General features: G+C 44.5%; 1 protein-coding gene across 1 annotated transcript in view; it reads left to right on the plus strand.

Moving 5' to 3' along the window:
- Positions 1 to 18,592, plus strand: part of LOC311238182 (store-operated calcium entry regulator STIMATE-like) — a 27,732-nt gene extending 9,140 nt beyond the window's left edge. Inside the window, exons 5-8 of the mRNA XM_084326197.1 lie at positions 3,908 to 4,020; positions 6,642 to 6,725; positions 7,232 to 7,360; positions 15,602 to 18,592. Of these exons, the coding sequence (XP_084182323.1) occupies positions 3,908 to 4,020; positions 6,642 to 6,725; positions 7,232 to 7,360; positions 15,602 to 15,712 (437 nt within the window). The 3' untranslated portion in view covers positions 15,713 to 18,592. The remainder of the gene's footprint in view (positions 1 to 3,907; positions 4,021 to 6,641; positions 6,726 to 7,231; positions 7,361 to 15,601) is intronic.
- The last annotated feature ends 111 nt before the right edge of the window (positions 18,593 to 18,703 follow it).

An 18,703-nucleotide genomic window follows, 5' to 3' on the forward strand; every position in this document is an offset into this window, starting at 1 on the left:
GAACTCAACAACGTGAGGCAGGCATGCAACTTGGAAGTCTAATCCCCCCCCCCCCTCTCTAGCTTCTATCAGAGAGGCCTTTACGATACACACAGCTGAGCTTATAGTTTTATATTTGCTGCCATAACTAGCCAGTAGCCACCCGTCCGGTAAAACAATGTGACGTAAACGCATTCAGGAAATAATTGACTCTTCTACCCTCTTTACGGTCAGTCTGCTTCTGTTGTCTATTCTCTCTCTCTCTCTCTCTCTCTCTCTCTCTCTCTCTCTCTCTCCTCCTCTCTCTCTCCTCTCTCTCTCTCTCTCTCTCTCTCTCTCTCTCTCTCTCTCTCTCTCTCTCTCTCTCTCTCTCTCTCTCTCTCTCTCTCTCTCTCTCTCTTTCTTTCTCTCTCTCCCTCTCTCTTTCCTTATATCTCTGTCTTTCACTGCTTCCCTCTCTCTCTCTCTCTCTCTCTCTCTCTCTCTCTCTCTCTCTCCTCTCTCTCTCTGTGTGTGTGTGTTAATGACAGGGACGTGTCCCACCTCTGTGTGTACTGAGTACTGAGATGACAGGCTGCACATAACGTAACTGTACCTTCAGACGACGGGTTAAGACGGTCCCAGCCTTTCTTCACAGGTGACTGACTCCACGTTAAAAAGTAGGACAATCCCTGTAACCCCAGTACTTGAAAACGTGCCTTTTACACTGTAGGCTACAGTGATGATTCTTAATAGAGCCCGGGAAACACTTTTCCCCTTAAAGAAAATAAATAAATCATTATTATTATTGAAAAAAAATGTCTCCCTCCTTTATTTGTATAGTCGAGCGGCGTAGCGTTCATCGTGGCATCTGTGCGCCGCTAAGAGCGGTCGTTAAAAGCTCTTAAGTTAATCTTTCAACGTCAAAAATATTATCGGGAGGAATTTCAGTTTGGATCATGGATTTGTTCAACTCCCCAGAACCTGGGTCTGGACCAGCACACTGTGTGTTATTACTGAACCTGGGTCTGGACCAGCACACTGTGTGTTATTACTGAACCTGGGTCTGGACCAGCACACTGTGTGTTATTACTGAACCTGGGTCTGGACCAGCACACTGTGTGTTATTACTGAACCTGGGTCTGGACCAGCACACTGTGTTATTACTGAACCTGGGTCTGGACCAGCACTGTGTGTTATTACTGAACCTGGGTCTGACCAGCACACTGTGTGTTATTACTGAACCTGGGTCTGGACCAGCACACTGTGTGTTATTACTGAACCTGGGTCTGGACCAGCACACTGTGTGTTTTACTGAACCTGGGTCTGGACCAGCACACTGTGTGTTATGACTCAATAATGGTTCCAGCTGAGCGGTGCCCAGCGTGCCCAGGACTTCAAGACTAGGGGAGACAGAGCTTTCTCCACCGCAGCGCCTCGACTGTGGAACAGCCTCCCCCTCAGCGTACGGACCGCCCAGACCGCGCAGGCTTTTAAATCACTCTTGAAAACCTACCTGTTCTCCTTGGCCTTCCCCCCCCCACTTAACCACCACTAGACCCCTGGCCCTTCTATCCTCTTTGTTTTACTGTGTCCTACCAGTTTTTATTGCTTTCATTGCTTTATTATGTTTTTTTAATCTTATATCTTGCACCATATTGTTTTGTTTTTGTTGCTGCTTTCATTGCCTTGCTATGTTTTTTTTAATCTTATACCTTGCATCACACTATTTTGTTTTTATCAACTTGCTTGTGAAGCACTTTAACACTTTCAGCGCCACGCCTGGTTTTCCGTTTTACCGCTTGAATGCCACCATCGGCGCCAATGTTAACGTTAATATCGCCTAATCTATGTTTTAAATTATGGCTATGTGTCTAATCTGCCCATCGCATTATCAAAGACTATTTTCCAGTCAGTGCTGTGAAGGCAGATTGTTTTTTTATCGCGTCGTTGCCGTTTCAGAGCAGTTAGAAAAGCCCCCGTTTTGATATAAAAAACAGCTCATTCTGGAGCATTCTATGAAAATCGTCTTTTAGTGGAATATTCCACAACGTTGATATTCGTCTGCCTTTTTATGAATCGTTTTCAAATAAACGCTAGATGATCAATATTATACGTGCACGCACGCACATTACGGCCGCGCGCGGATAATCGCTCCGTTGATTTCCTCACGGACTTTTACAGTGAAACCGAAAGAAGACATTTCACAAAACAGCTTATAACTTCATCAAACTTACTCTGATTATCCTACCACTGATAACACAGAGTCCTTACCTGACATCAGATGGTATCCAACTGGTATATTCCAATTCCTGATCACCATTCGAAAAAATCGATACGTGTATGGATCCAACGCGATACAGTAGAACTCCATGATCCGCGGGGATCTGAGGCTCCAGAATGAACTCTAGTAACCCCGGCTGGATCAGTGAACTGGAAAATGTGGAGTACCGGATTTTTTTCCCCATTCATTTTCATTGAGTCCATTCCAAAATCACTTATGTCATCTGGGAGACGACAGGGGGCGCTTTTTTCCACAGTGATCGCCGGCGCCCCTCGGCTATACTCGGGTAGGCTCGGGTGATGCAATAATTTTTCAGATCGCAAAAAAAAAAAAAAAAAAATTATTCAGAGAAATCTCGTGAGTGGCACTGAAAGTGTTAATGTAAGCTGCCGCTGCCTGGAAATGTGCTATACAAATAAAACTGACTTGACTTGACTTGACTTCACTGCAGCCTAAGCACCCCCCCCCCCCCCCGACAAAAGAAAAGCCCCCCCCCCCCCCCCGCCTCTCAGTATCTCCACAGTGCATCGCTTCACTCACACGGTCTGTTTACATCCAGTTTGGTCGGAGACAACGAGGAGCTAGAGATAGCTTACCGGACCCGAGCTCGGTCTTCTTGGATATAATAATAACAAACGATTTCCATGTTATTCTCATGTTGACCTCTCTCTCCCTGATGTCCAGAACTAAGAGGACGGGGGGGCGGGGGGGACAGGGGGTCACAGCCCCGACGACATTCTCACGGAAGTCACTCGGCGCTGGGAGGAGACACGATGCCGCGGGCGCTGCGTGCCAACAAGCGCGTCGTCTCCCAGCGCGGTGGCGGTGGCGTGGAAAGCCATGTCTGAGCGTGTTTCCCTGACGACGCCGTCAGCCGACCTAAGCTCTTGTTGTCCCCGGAGGCGTGTAGCTTTATGCCAAGCAAGCAGTGGAAAAATTTACCGTAGTGGCATGCAGTAATGCGCCTTTCATTTTCCGCCGCCCAGCGCCCAGGTCGCGCGGAAATAGGCTGTCTATTGCCATTCTCTTTGACAAACTCTAACCTTAACCAGCTCCTTAACAACGCCTAAACTTAACCGTTCTAACCTTAACCAACTCCGAAACAATGCCTAACCTTAACCATAGAAATTATATTGCCATTCTCTTTGACAAACTCTAACCTTAACCAGCTCCTTAACAGCGCCTAAACTTAACCGTTCTAACCTTAACCAACTCCGAAACAATGCCTAACCTTAATCGGCGAAAGAATACACGTTAAAAAAAAATCACGTTAAAAAATATTTTCGATGGGATTCGAACTCGCCAGCAAACAAGCCATAGGATCCACAGCCATGTGTCCTTGCCAATTGAGCTATTTGCTAGATACTGAATAAGGGGCGGTGACTTCTATATATTGAGCTCCGCTCGTGTCGCATGCGCGGGCACCTCGCGCGAGCACGCCGGCGCACGCACGCACCTGAGCGAGCACGCCGCCGCCGGTGCACGCACGGTAGCATTTGTCTGAAAAGAAGGGCGCTTTACCGCACTAGCGTGCGGTGACGAATGCGGAAGCATTTTTGCACTGCTTGCTTGGCATTAACGTACAGGCTCCCCGGAGGGAGACGTGTGTCCTCTTTTTGACCGTGTTCCTGATGAGCGTGACCTCTCTCTCACCCCCCCCTCCAGGTGACCCCCCCCAGGCCGCGGCGTGGCTGGGTCAGTGTGCCATCTACCTGCTCATCATGGTGGTGGAGAAGGGCGTCGTCAGCCTGGCGCTGCTCATCCCCGGCTGGTCCAAGGTACGGACCGACACTACACTACCCAGAACCCCTCACTCACTACCCATAACCCCTCACTCACTACCCATAACCCCCCACTCACTACCCATAACCCCCCACTCACTACCCATAACCCCCCACTCACTACCCATAACCCCTCACTCACTACCCATAACCCCTCACTCACTACCCATAACCCCTCACTCACTACCCATAACCCCTCACTCACTACCCATAACCCCTCACTCACTACCCATAACCCCTCACTCACTACCCATAACCCCTCACTCACTACCCAGAACCCCTCACTCACTACCCATAACCCCTCACTCACTACCCAGAACCCCTCACTCACTACCCATAACCCCTCACTCACTACCCATAACCACTCACTCACTACCCATAACCCCTCACTCACTACCCATAACCCCTCACTCACTCACGCCCCCCCGGAGGATTAGCCGCCAAAGAAACCTTGACAAAAATGTATTCATGTCTTATTTTTATTAGGGGTGTCCGATATTATTGGCCTACCGATATTATCGGCCGATATCGGCATAAAATGTGATATCGGAAAATATCGGTATCAGTTTTCAAAAAAACTTTTTTAATAAAAAAAAAAACATTTCTATAACCTTTATTTACCCAGGCAAGCAAGTAAGAACAAATTCTGATTTTATTTATTGTCAAAAGTATGCATAATGTTGTGTTAATTCCACAACAAGAGATATGGTAATGTTAATTACCTGAAATTATTCCGTTTTTTGGGGGGGGAAACCCTGCATATATCGGTATCGGTTGATATCGGTTGATATCGGTATCGGAAATTAAGAGTTGGACAATATCGGTGTATCGGTATCGGTAAAAAAGCCAATATCGAGCATCCCTAATTTTTATGGAACCGATGTGACGAGTCCAATTTAAGGACTTATTAAGTTAATCGATTTCTAAACTGAATCCTATCGTTCTGTTGTTAAGGACATGATGAGAAGAATATCCACCCAGAGGAGAGCAGGGCTCTAGTGAACTGCAGACACTATTTTCGCAATGACTTTCAACTGTAGTGAGACGGGGGACGGGGGGGGGGTATATTTGATTATATCATGTGTCCCCCACTCAACAAAACGATAGGATTATATGGTTGAAAGATCTGCGAAGTGGCCCTTTAACCAGCTTTGCTGCTTGATCACAGCTGTAAATGCAAATTAATCTGAAGTTTCAGTCCAGGCTTCCTCTCTTTCCTCTGTTGTGTGTTTTGATTCCGAAAGCGTCGAGTGATCTTGAGAGATAGATGGGAACTCCTCAAAGAGTATGGAATAGATAGAGAGTAGTAGACAAACACTGAGAAGATTAAAAGGTTTCGGGATATATATATAAAAAAAAAAAAAAAGATGGCTGTGCTTTGATTTTGAATGGGAACAACGGGACCAACTTTTAGCATCATTTCAAGTTCAAGTTCAAGTTCAAGTTCTTTAATAGTTGTCATACAGAAGTACAGAATACTTTCATACAAAATGCTTCTTACTGTGCTCCTGTTTGACATCCTGGGTCTTGTTTGTTGACTCGAATCCCCCATAAGCCCTCGCTGTAACAATAACAACGGCTCCTCAAAGAAATCAAAGGACACTTAATTTGATTAAGTCCAAGAGGGAATAGTGACTTGTAATGCTCACAAAGCACATGCCTTTCTTCTGACCACGTATCTTCCCGGTTGGGGGGGAGGGGGGGGGGGGGGGGGTAAGCTCAAATCATGGTTGATTCTCGACAAATGAGTTCCTGAGAGAACAGATGGAACGTTCTCTCACCTCCCTCTGTCTCGTGTGGTGTTGTTGTTGTTGTTGTTGTTGTTGTTGTTGTTGTGCGTGCCTGTGTTTCTAGTCTTACTGATTTGCGATGTACTACATCCCTGCCTCATTTTAGCATTTTGTACTTTAGTTTGTATATTGTATATTTTGTATAGTGTTTGGTCTTTATTCTTTATCATTTATCTTACTGTACGAAGCACAATCTCAGGGGGCTCACACAGAACCAAGCATGTCGCTGTAATAATGTACACGTAGCTTTATAACATGTGACAAATAAAACAAAAGTTTAAACTTCCAGGCGGCTGGCTGGGTGGCGCAGCGGACATTGCGCTCGTCACCAACGCATGAGACACCGGTATCGAATTCGGCTGTCGGCGTTGCCTCCGGCTTGGGCTGGCCGTCATACTAACTCAATTGGCAGAGTCAGCGGGTGGAAGTCGATGATGGGTGGTAATCTGGACGTTGTGGACAGCGACTCCTACAGGTCGGTCAGGGCGCCTGCACAGCAGAGATAGGAAATGGCGGGGGCAGTGTGAGCCTCCCACACGTTACACCTCGCCACTGAGAGTCCGCGCTGGCATGTGAAAAGATGTGACAGGCTGCCTCCTCGTGTACCGGAGGGGACACACGTGATGCAAGGCTTCTATCCTCCCTATACAACCGGCCAGTGGGGGGCATATGGGAGCAACGTTCAAGACCGGGGAGGGGAGAATTGGCACACCGGGTAATTGGGATGGGAGAAAAATTGAAAAAGAGGAGAAAAAGTGGATTAAAAAAATAATAATTATATGTGACAAATAAAACAAAAGTGTAAACTTGCGCGCTGCTCTCTTCCAGCTGCAGGAGGTGCTGTTGAGCTACGTGGTGGACCCGCAGATGGAGCTGGTGCTGGTGATGCTCATCGTGCCCTTCATAGTCAACGTGAGTCACGCAGGTCTTCTGTATATTTTTACTGTATATTTTATATTAGAATGTATATACATAACATAGGGAATGTGAATCCTGGACAGTATTTTATTATTATTATTATTTTATTTTTAGGCTTATTTTATTCTTTATTCTTATAGGTAATTTTTTTTGTTATTCTTATTTGTGACTTTGTTGTGTCTACCTAAATGTTTACTGTGAGCCAAATTTCCCTCTGGATGATTAAAGTATTTCTATTCTATTCATTATCATCACCTTGTTGGACTCAAAATGCATCGGCATTGTTTTAATAAAGCACATGATGCCGTGGGTGATTTCAAATAGGATTTCACATAGAAAAAAAATAATATATATATAATATATTCTTTTGTGTAGCCAACCACACAGCAAAATGATGACTGAAGCGTACAAAAAGATTTATATATAAAAAAAGAATAATAGATCAAGATACTAATGTAACCTGGGTAATAATGATCCTGTCTGTCTGGCGCCCCCTGCAGTCCATCATGTTCTGGGTGGTGGACAGTCTGATCATGAGGAAGTACAAGACGATGAAGAGCCTGGACGACTCCTGCGACGGGCCCACCAAGAAGGCCGGGCCGCCTTGGATCACCAGCGAGGAGTCACGGGTGAGAATAACTAACACTGAACTAACTGCTGCCGCTGAATTAAAAACCAAACCAAACCACTCTCTCCCCTAGTAAACAGCCCTGTAGTGCCCTGTGAATGTGCCCTGACGTATATAGACCTGTTCGCTGGATACAAACATACCGCGTTCGAGCCAATCAGCAATACCAACTGAGTCACGTGACTAAGTCGCCCCCGGACCTGCGCGAGCTGCTGCGCTGAAAGAAGTACGACGGGGCTCTATGGAGAAACCATGACACTCCTCTGACTAAACGTAGTTTCAAATGAAAACGGCCATTTTGACAAATCAGCATGGCTGTGAGTCTTTCACCTTTGACCTTTTACTTTGGCATGGATTGTTGTTTTACATCGCTAGCATGGCTAACAAATGCAAATATATTGTAGTCTGCCCCGTTGTTCTGACCAGGATTACCTTCCTTTCTGCCCCGGTGATGCGCGCGCACTGAGTCTGACGTATACAACAAACAGGTCTATATATATATATATATGTTTTCCTGCTTTGCGCGCAAGCCGGCTAGAATATTACCGCTGCTCCAGCCCCATCATCCACAGACGCATCCACACCGAGGGGCATTCATGCCAACTCAGCCAGATGCCCCCTGCTAGATACAGCAAGCTCATCATGGGACTGGGTTAAATGACAGGGGGGGTTACAGTGGTGCCGTGACCCGGATGGGTTTCTTCTTCGCGGGGGGAGAAGAGGTCAAAGGAGGGTGGGCTGAAGCCTGCGGAAAGCCAAATATTTCCCGTGGTCACGGCGGGTATTTCCCTTTAGCTGTCCGGCGGGAGGTCGGTTGGCTCCACCAGAACCACCATAACAAGCCACAGGAGACGCCGGTTCTGTTCCGCGTCCCCCCCGTGCAGAGGTTGCCTTTGATGTCTCCAACAGTAGAACCCCCCCCCCCCCGTGGGGGCGGAGCCGTTCCCACCAAACTCCACTGGAACATCGCTGACCTGCCCCAAGGGACCCGCATTAGGACGTGTTGTTGTCTGATGATGGAGAACGAGCTCCTGGTGGAGAACGGGTCGCCCTGCTCTGGATCATCATCTGCACCTGCTGTTTTCTTTAGTCTCTTTCTCTCCCTTTCTCTTTCTTTCTTTCTTTCTCACTCTCTCCCTTTCTCTCTCTCTCTCTCTCTCTCTCTCTCTCTTTCTCACTCTCCCTTTCTCTCCTTCTCATTCTCTCTCTCTCACTCTCTCCCTTTCTCACTCTCTCTTTCTCACTCTCCCTTTATCTCTCTCTCTTTCTCTCTCTCCCTTTCTCGCTCGCTCTCTCTCTCCCCTCTCCTCTCTTTCTTTATTCTATTCTTTCTATTCTGTATATATACATATATATATATATCCTACATACCGTTCTGTTCTGTATATATATTAGGGCTGTCAGTTTATTGCGTTAATTAGATTAATTAATTACACAGCAAATTATCGCGTTATGAAAATTAACTCAAAATTAATTAAAAAAAATTAAATAATAATAATCTTTTTTATTTTTTATTTTTTTTAAACTCATTAATTCCATAAAACGTAGAATACACATTTACAGACTTTTTTTTAATATGTCCATTTGCATGTTCTTGGTATCCGATTCTGGGGACATCTATGGATCTCAGGGAATGTATTCCCAGTGTCAGAAATACTGTCTGTTACTAGGCTTGAGTAAATTGTAATGAACCAAATGAGAATATCAATACATTTTTTTAAATCTTTGACTGTGAATAACACCATCACGCTAAAATGGACCAGACCTGAAAAATCTAAGCAAATGAATAAATGGAAGATGATTAAACAGAAGGTTTTGTAGATACAGTACTGAATTCTGCCATCCGTGAAACACATGCCATGTGAAATATGATTATAGAATAATAGAATATCAGGCCTAAAATGGTTATGCGATTAAAATGCGATTAATTAGATTGATTAATTAATTACAAATCCTGTAATTAATTAGATAAATTTTTTTTATCGCCTGACAGCACTAATATATATATATATATATCCTACATGCCATTCTATTCTATATCTCTGTGTGTTCTGTATACCTGCCTCTCTCTCCTCCCCAGTGGTTTAATCCTTTCACTGCCACACGACAGCCGGTTAACCCTTTCACTGTGACAATACAGAAGGTTAGCCCTTTACTATCACACAACCGACGGCGATGCTCCATCATTAGCATCATTAGCTCCGCAAATGCGGAGCTAATGATGCTAATGATGGAGCATCGCCGTCGGTTGTGTGATAGTAAAGGGCTAACCTTCTGTCGTGTGGCAGTGAAAGGGTTAAAGTGCTCTGGCGCTGTGTGCCAGTCCCACACTCTCTTCCGAAAGAGCATGTGACCTTCCTTTGTGCCCCATTCTGTCCAGCATTCTTTTCAAGCATGTCCGTTCTCCCCGTTATCTCACTCGACGTGAGTCACGGGACAAGAAGCGCCCGGTAAATCGGTCTTTGGCCAATTATTACGTTGGCTGCTTGTTGAAGTAGATGACTGATATGTCTGAGTTGTGTAGGGCTGTCCCCGACTAAGGATTTGGATGGTCGACTAGGATTGGCCAAAATTTGCCGTTAGTCGACTATTGGTCGACAAAAAAAAATAAATAAAAAAAGTATAATATTTTTTCTTTTTTTTTATCATTCCATTTGGGCTGTGGGGGGTGCTTAATGTCTGAAGGAGTCGACTGAAGGCTTCTTGTCCTCTGCAAAAGCATGCAATTGGTCCACTGATGGATACATCTTGATATTTGTCTAGTGTGTTCATTAGATGGGTGAAATTCAGTGCCTCTGTGCCTGTTTTCGTAGGCAGTTAGCCTCTGGTATGCGTGCCATTAGCGTTAGCCACGCTTCTATGCCTCTTTTCTTTTGAAAAAAAAGATAAAAAAAAAAAGAATTATTATATTCGACTAAGAGGTTGGCCATTCGACTACGGCCCCTTTCGACCGATTAGTCGACTAATCGATTAATAGGGGTCAGCCCTAGAGTTGTGCTTTTGTTTTTCTTTTCAAAGTGGGATTGTAATGACGGTGGTGAGTAGGGCTGCCCTGCGCCACCTAATGAAATCCTTCTACTAATCAATTAGTCGATTTAATGGACAAGTCTGTACAATTGTGCAGAATTACATCTTTAACTCATTGACCGCCATGCGTTAGCCTCATCCTGTAGCAGCTACCGCCAGCGATGTAAACGGTGGGAGTCGCTCACCTTGTTTGCAGGGCTATAACTATTTAAATATTATAGCTATATATGCAATACTATGGCCCATTTGACATCGAGTATCTATCGTTCAAGATGTGAAAAAGGAATATTTTTTCCATCCATACATTCTCGTTTTATACCGTGGTGAATATAAGTATAGTTTTAGAGCGGTCTAGGCCCTAATTCTTGGGAGGCTAGTAATAGGCTGCAACGCATATTATACTTAATCCATTGGCATTTTGTCCCTATACACGCTACAATTTTTTTTTCAAATGCATATGATCGGTATATTATGTTCCATCATGCATGCATGAAAGGGCGGGGGGTCGTTTCTGATTAATTGATTGTCAATAATGGCATTCGTTAGTACAACAGCATAAGCTGATCAGGGCGATGGCTATGAAAACAATGCACAACCAAAGCTGAAATTGACATTCATCATCATCATCATCATCAAATCTTTATTTGAATAGGCAGGTTAATTAAGAACAAGTTCTTATTTTCAATAACGGCCTATTTGGGGGTAAAAAGCCCCCTAGGAGAAAGGGGATGGGGGATAAAATCAAATAAATAAAAATAAAACACAAAGGAACATTATTAAAAAGGCAGGACATACATACAGAGCAACAACTGAACTGAACAACAACTGGCGGACAACAGAACAATAGTGGCAGCATGGTGTTAGCACGTTAAATTGCTCTTACCTGTGGCCGATGAGACTCCAAAAAGAATATTCCAATTATTTGATTGCCATCTGCTAGATCATATGTCCATTATGCCCAAACAGCATAATGAATCTGGCATCCATTTGGCCCACGCCATAACCCCCAACAGCATAATGAATCTGGCGTCCATTTGGCCCATGCCATGACCCCCAACGGCATAATGAATCTGGCGTCCATTTGGCCCACGCCATAACCCCCAACAGCATAATGAATCTGGCGTCCCGAAGGCGATTCAATGCGATCGGGTGAATATCTTGATCCACGTTACAAGAAAACTCCGCCTGGATGACTTTCAGGCCTTGGTTACTATGGGTGGGAATCGCCAGAGACCTCACGATACGATACTATCGCGATATTTGCGTCACGATACGATAGTATCGCGATACAAAATAGATATCACGATATGCTGAGTATTGCGTTTTTTTAATTTTTTTATCAAACCTTTTTTCAACTGCAAAGTAAAACTTTGTCAACATGTTTTATCTAATAAAATAAAGTTCAGTCTGTTCATCTCACTTCAATAATTTTTATTGCAGAACATGGTATTTTCTCAAGCAGACAGATGTAAACACTGTAATCTGTGTTGCATGTACCTGACTAACTGAACTGTTTGTATTACAGTCATATTCCAACTTAACTGAATGCACATGTGTGTGTGTGTGTGTGTGTGGACTACTGTACTATTACAGGTATTGAAATGAACAATGCAACTTCCTTATACATTTTCTTTTTATATATTTTTTTATGAATAATTAAATATCGATACTTGGCGTCCCTGTATCGATACAGTATCGCCACGCAAAGTATCGCGATACTACTACGTATCGATTTCCCCCCCCACCCCTAATGGTTACACTGGGGTAAAACAGCAACGTTCTATTTTCGAATGATTACGTTTGCATGTCCAAGTTAAAAAGAAACGCAGTTTTGTCAGGAAAACGCGTTTTCCTAGTGGCAACGCTCAAAGGGTGTTTTCGTTTTGGAAACTCGCCGACAATGGTGCCATGTAATTTGCGCGAGCCGGATACGGAGCCGTTCTGCCCAATGCCCATGCGCAGTAGAGACCCGCATGGTTATTTCCAGTGTTTACAGCAGAGCTGTCCCAAGTAGCTGCGGCTACCAACGTGTTGTCAAGTTATTGTTATAAGGAACCCAGTACTCCAAACTACAAGTCTGCATTCCCTTAACAATTGTTTGTATTGAGCCGTATTGTATTGTACCCATTCTGCAATCTGTTAAATAAAGTTTTCATCCATTTCTACTAGCGTTAACGTTACTACGTTAATAGCCTCGATGCTAACTATATACATGGAGAATGCCATTCACATTAGCATGTAGCTAACAACATCGGAGATCTTTTTGTGAGACTAAACTATCCGCTCTTGGTGGTAAATTGTGTTGATGTTGGTTTTGTTTCATCAACAAATGAGAGGCAGAACACACAGTGAATGTATCCGTTTTGTTTATTGCACTTTTATTGCACTTTCTTTGCTGAAAAATAAATGCTACGTTGGCTAAATGGCTCACGCAAATTTAAAGATGGTGGATTGTTGTTTTTTAACAGGAAGTGTGGTGGCACATTCAACCTTTCTGATTGGTTGAAAATGGCCTTCATGTTTGAACTACATCGCCACCTACTGCTTTGGCATTGTACTACATGTATATACATCACTGTGCTCAGGAGGCAAAACGATGTCTAACTTGCCTGCCATTACGTAGCGTTCTGAAAAAACGAAACTGAAAACGAAAACGAAACTGGCCCTAATGTAACCGCAGCCTCAATGACGCACAGCCACAGACTCCGAGTCAGAAAGGAAGTGCGACATCGGCCGCATACCACCAGGCGGCGGTATCGGACCGTTGCGATCTCAAGACACATTGCCACACAGTACCACATCCTTCCAGGATGAATTATGAATGGAAATAGCGAATAAAAGAAATAACGATCATAATAACGAGTATACTCGTTGTTGTCGTCCAACGATTGGCGGGCTATGTCGAGTCTACTCGTTGTTGGCAGCCATTGAGTTAAGGGTCCCCTCCACGGGTGTTTATTTTAACACTTTGTTTGGTGTGGTTTTTACGCCAAAAATATATAAACTACTGAAAATGGCTTCGCAGCATTCCTACACAAAGACCTGGCTCGGGGGGGAAGACCTCGTTTCTTAGCTTACACACAATCTCCACAAGCTTTAGCTGAAAGAAAACGATAGTTTATGTGCATAGATGGATGTATCAACTCATAATAATATGAGTTTTATGTTAGCATTTCACGTTAGCGGTTTCCTGGATGACATGTGTGGCTAGCCGAGGCAATAGTGACCGTGATGGATTTATGGAATTATTGGCGTCACACAGGCGGCTCAGAGTACGGAGAAGGTCAGACGATGAAGTGACGTCGCCCCCCTCCGGTGGACGAGTGTGAAAAGGGCGCTCTGGGTGACGAGTTCTGCACAAATAGCCGTATCGTCACAAAGTCATGCCTTCAAGATGAGCTAACCATAGAAAAAACTGTTTTTGAGTAGAGGGGACCTTTTACATCTCAGAGATGCACATATAATCTTTCAGGAAAATAACTGCATGGAAGGAAGGCGTAAGAAAGGAATCGTGAGATATCAATATTATATGAATATGAATGGGGACTCTTACAAGATTATAGTATTTGGGGAGCTGTGTTCTGCAGAGACTGTTTAAACGGCCACTGTGGGTGTTAAGTGTAATTGGTTTATCTGGAGTATAGAAGCTGAGGAGACAGACTTGTCCTTGTAGATTCGAGGAATCGGGATAATAGCTTCCCACGCAGGAGCCTGCATGGCTGTTCTTTCACACGCACACGCATGCACGCGCCGCGCACACACACACGTGAGGGTCAGCGGCTGGCACGCTGGGTGTAATGGGAGCGCCGCTCGTCCATCCCTCCCTCCTCCTCCTCATCCTTGGGCCTCAGCCAAGCAGCCACAAATCATCCCCTTCATCCCGGGAATAAAAGTGACATTTGGGATCGGTTTTTCCGTCCCACCCGGCGTTATGGAACACGGAGCGGGGCGGAGGAGTGAGTGACGGGGGCACGGCACGCACAGAGGGGCATTGATCACGGCCAGGTCCCCCCCAGGGAGGAGGAGGAGGAGGAGGAGGAGGAGGAGGAGGAGGGTGCCGGGGGTTCGAACCCAGCGTGTGGTGTTGTTTGACAGTGCTGTTGTTTGTGGCCGGCGCCTGTTGTCGTCCTCGCAGTCGAATTACAACATGTGGTGTGGAAAGCGGTGGTTATTAGTTGGAGCGCAGCGCACGCTGCTCTCTGCCGAGACTCCTCTCGTGTTTATAATACGAGTCGCGTCCAAGAAGTGTGAACGATAGCAGCCGACTGCAGCACTTTATAATGCAATAAATGTTATGGCAGTTATGGAATTTTGCTCTTTTTGGATCATACGGGGGGGGGGGGGGGGCTGCCTGGAGTGTGTATTCCAAGGCTGATGTCTCTGGGTCACACACACAGACGCGTGGCACGGTGGAGGATTGCTCCTGTGTGTGCTTTGCTCTGCGTCTGTGGTTGGCACTGTAGTCCTATATTACCCGTGTCCTGTACAAACCCACAATAATAATAATAATTAGGGATGTCCGATATTATCGGCCGATATCGGCATTAAAATGTGATATCGGAAAATATCGGTATCGGTTTTAATTTTTTTTAAATTTTTTTTTTTTTACATTTCTATAACCTTTATTTACCCAGGCAAGCAAGTAAGAACACATTTTGATTTGATTTATTGTCAAAAGTATGCATAATGTTGTGTTAATTCCACAACAAGAGATATGTAATGTTAATTACCTGAAATTATTCCATTTTTTGGGGGGGGAAACCCTGCATATATCGGTATCGGTTGATATCGGTTGATATCGGTATCGGAAATTAAGAGTTGGACAATATCTGTATATCTGTATCGGTAAAAAAGCCAATATCGAGCATCCCTAATAATAATAGATCCAACTTTTCAAGACAGGGATTGAGAATAAGTGGTTGTGGGTTTCCCCCCCCCCCCCCCCTCATCGATTGACCATATTTATTCCCACAGATGATGATGACTATATATAATAATTAATTATACAAACCATTATGTTTGGTTTGGCTCGGGTTCCACAATCAAGAGGCATTTTCTACACTTATTAGATTTCAATGAAGAGAAAAAGAAAAGAAGTCATAATTGGACATGAGAGTTTTCGGCAGGCAGGACCCCACATACTGTGCACTACTGTATGTCTGGGTGTGACCATCTGCTGACCACCGTGTGTCTGTCTTGTCTGTCCCCCCCCCAGATCCTGTTGACCATCGAGACCGAGACGGACACGGAGGAGGCTTCAGAGGGCGAGGGCTCGTACCCGTCCTACTCAGCTGGGGGCATGAAACCTAGCTGGGTGGTGGTGTAACCATGACGATGATCCCTGTCTAATTACAACAACAAACGCACACTCACACACTCTCTCTTTCTCTCACACACACACACACACACACACACACACACACACACACACACACACACACACACACACACACACACACACACACACACACACACACACAGCACCATCAGCTGGGAGGGCCAAAACACTAAATAGTGCGTTACTAAATTACTAAACATTAGCTTACTCTCCACGAGGACGGCACGATGAAGTGTTACGCTTCAGGGTTAATATCAAACCGGTGTTTCCTCTCCCCAGAAGTCTTTGTTGGTTCGTTGAAAAGGGCTTTGAAACGGTAGTTACGTGACACTAAGACCTCCTTGTATACATTGCTGCTTTTTAAAAAACGTTTTAGAATCCGTTTCGGTTCCTTTAAAGTGGTAAATTCCAGGGGTTACAAAAAAAACGTATTAACTTTGAACATTTAAATGTAACGTTTTTTAACAGTTCACGCGTGACGTCACGGTGGATGGTTGTCGAGACATCGTAGCCTCCTCCTCTCCCGCCAATGTAGGTTCATTCATTCTGCATGAAAACCATTCCCAACTTGTCCCTGAGAGAATGAGTGAACCGTGGGTTTAGTTAATTGAGCTATGCAATCTGTATTCACATCGATAAAACCTTTAGGACACGTTTGTGAACTCTGGGGTGTTTTCAACTCGATAAGCCATGAGAGAATATCGATGGCAACAAACATAAACCTTACAAATCTGTAGAGGTGTATGAAACCTTCAACTCTCCACTGAAACCAATATAGATTGATTTCTTTTAAAGCCACTATTCATATAATTATAGAAGTTAACCTTTGAATGTTTTAACGAGCTGACGTAAAAAAAAATCGACTTCAGTGCCCAACCCTTCATTGAATGTGCGTGAGTGTGGTGATCGACCCATTCCAACGCGTGTTACGGTGAATGTATGGGGTTGTTGAGGCTAATGAATGTCATTCAAAATAGGGTTTTTCTTAGAAGCCGTTTGTTCTCACCTCGCGGCCTCCGTGAAACTTCAGAGTAACTGTAAAGTACTGAAGTATCTCCCCGGGGGGACGGATAAGTAGAGAGAGAGAGTGCCGTCTCCCGCAGGGAGACACCTGAGGGACGTTAAGAGAGGTGGAATAAATCTGTCTCACGCAGGGGGTTTCACGGGTTAGGTGGTTGATCTCCAAAGAGTTATTCATAGCATATCCAATTCCAAAGAGCAGTGAAAGAGTGATATATATATATATATAGTCCTCTTAATGCTTCACTTCATCAAACATAATCGCTTCGAATCCGCCTTTTTTTAATTGCGGGGTAATTACAGACGTCGTCGCTGCACCTCCCAGATCGCTCGCTGGAGAGTTCCAAGAGCCCGTTCGGTTACGGCTTTCATTACCCCCCCCCCCCCCCCCCTCCCTCCGATGTGTAAAGGCGCTGGATAGGTGTCAGCTTATTGCTTCGGGCTGTGCAGCACGTCCTGTGAGATCAGTGGCGGAGAGAAGGACCAGACGTTAAAGGGTGTCGAGCCACAGCAGATAGATTGCAACAATGTGGAAACGTTTTAACTCTTTAAGTCTTTGCCAGAGGCTGTTGTTTTTAAAGCGATACTGTTCACACGTGTGTCGTGTAGAGAAATGCTTCAGATCAGTTGTATGGATTCTCGTATTTCTGTGGATTGTCGAGTGAGATCTGATGCATTTTTCTTTTTATTATTATTATTATTATTATTTATTCTGTTGTATTTTATATATATTTGAAATGATGGACTTGATTGATTATATATTGTGGTCAAATCTGTGCGGTAACAACATGATTTACAGGAGATTTCTTCTTTTCATTTTTAACCAGAGAAACAGGAGGAGTTTCTGGGCATCGTGGCCTAAAAACGACATATAAACCTCATTCTTTTGTATCTCGTGTAATTCGCTTGTTCGCGACATTTCCATTGTACAGTATTACGCCATTCTTACTGTCGCCGAGCAGATATTCCGCATCGACCCGGTGCCACTGCACATTGTTTACATTTAGGATTTTAGCTCTTAAACAAAAGTCTTTATATTTTACATTATTTTATTTTGTATTCCGGCACGTCCTTTGTTTTTACACAACAGAATCATGAGCTGTGGATGATGAACTAGCGGAATACATTTTGTGTATGTTTGTGCGTATGCCTGTGTGTGTGTGTGTGTGTGTGTGTGTGTGTGTGTGTGTGTGTGTGTGTGTGTGTGTGTGTGTGTGTGTGTGTGTGTGTGTGTGTGTGTGTGTGTGTGTGTGTGTGTGTGTGTGTGTGTGTGTGTGTGTGTGTGTGTGTGTGTGTGTGTGTGTGTGTGTGTGTGTGTGTGTGCGCGTGTGTGTGCGCGTGCGTGCGTGCGTGCGTGCGTGCGTGCGTGTGTGTCGACGGTCAAATGTAAAGTGTCATGGTGCTTCAGGAAAAAGATTGTAATCTCCCTAATACATTTTGTGTATCGCTGCTTGCGGGACAAAACCTCCATTTTAATTTTTTTTTTTATATAAATCAACTCCGTAGATCATCCTCCATATGTGTGTGTGGGTTTTACAAAGTTTAAACAATGGGAAAGCATCAAACCGATCATCTGTCTAAACCTCCTAACTCTATTCGCCCTCAAATCTGTGTTGGTTTTTTTCATCTGCTGAAAAGTTGGGTTTTTGGAGTTATGAGGTTTTGTCCCGCCAGCAGCGGTATGTTTGTGCGTATGCCTATGTGTGTGTGTGTGTGTGTGTGTGTGTGTGTGTGTGTGTGTGTGTGTGTGTGTGTGTGTGTGTGTGCGTATGCCTGTGTGTGTGTGTGTGTGTGTGTCGACGGTCAAAATGTAAAGTGTCATTGGTGCTTCAGGAATAAAAGATTGTAATCTCCCTTTACTTTGTACTACTATGAATAAAGAGTGACACACGAAACAGTGTTTGTTGGGGTTGAATTCCTGCGGCGGGTGGCCGGGGCCTGGGAGCGCGATGACAGACA

Source organism: Notolepis coatsorum, assembly GCF_963971535.1.
Source record: "Notolepis coatsorum genome assembly, chromosome: 12".
Taxonomy (NCBI): domain Eukaryota; kingdom Metazoa; phylum Chordata; class Actinopteri; order Aulopiformes; family Paralepididae; genus Notolepis; species Notolepis coatsorum.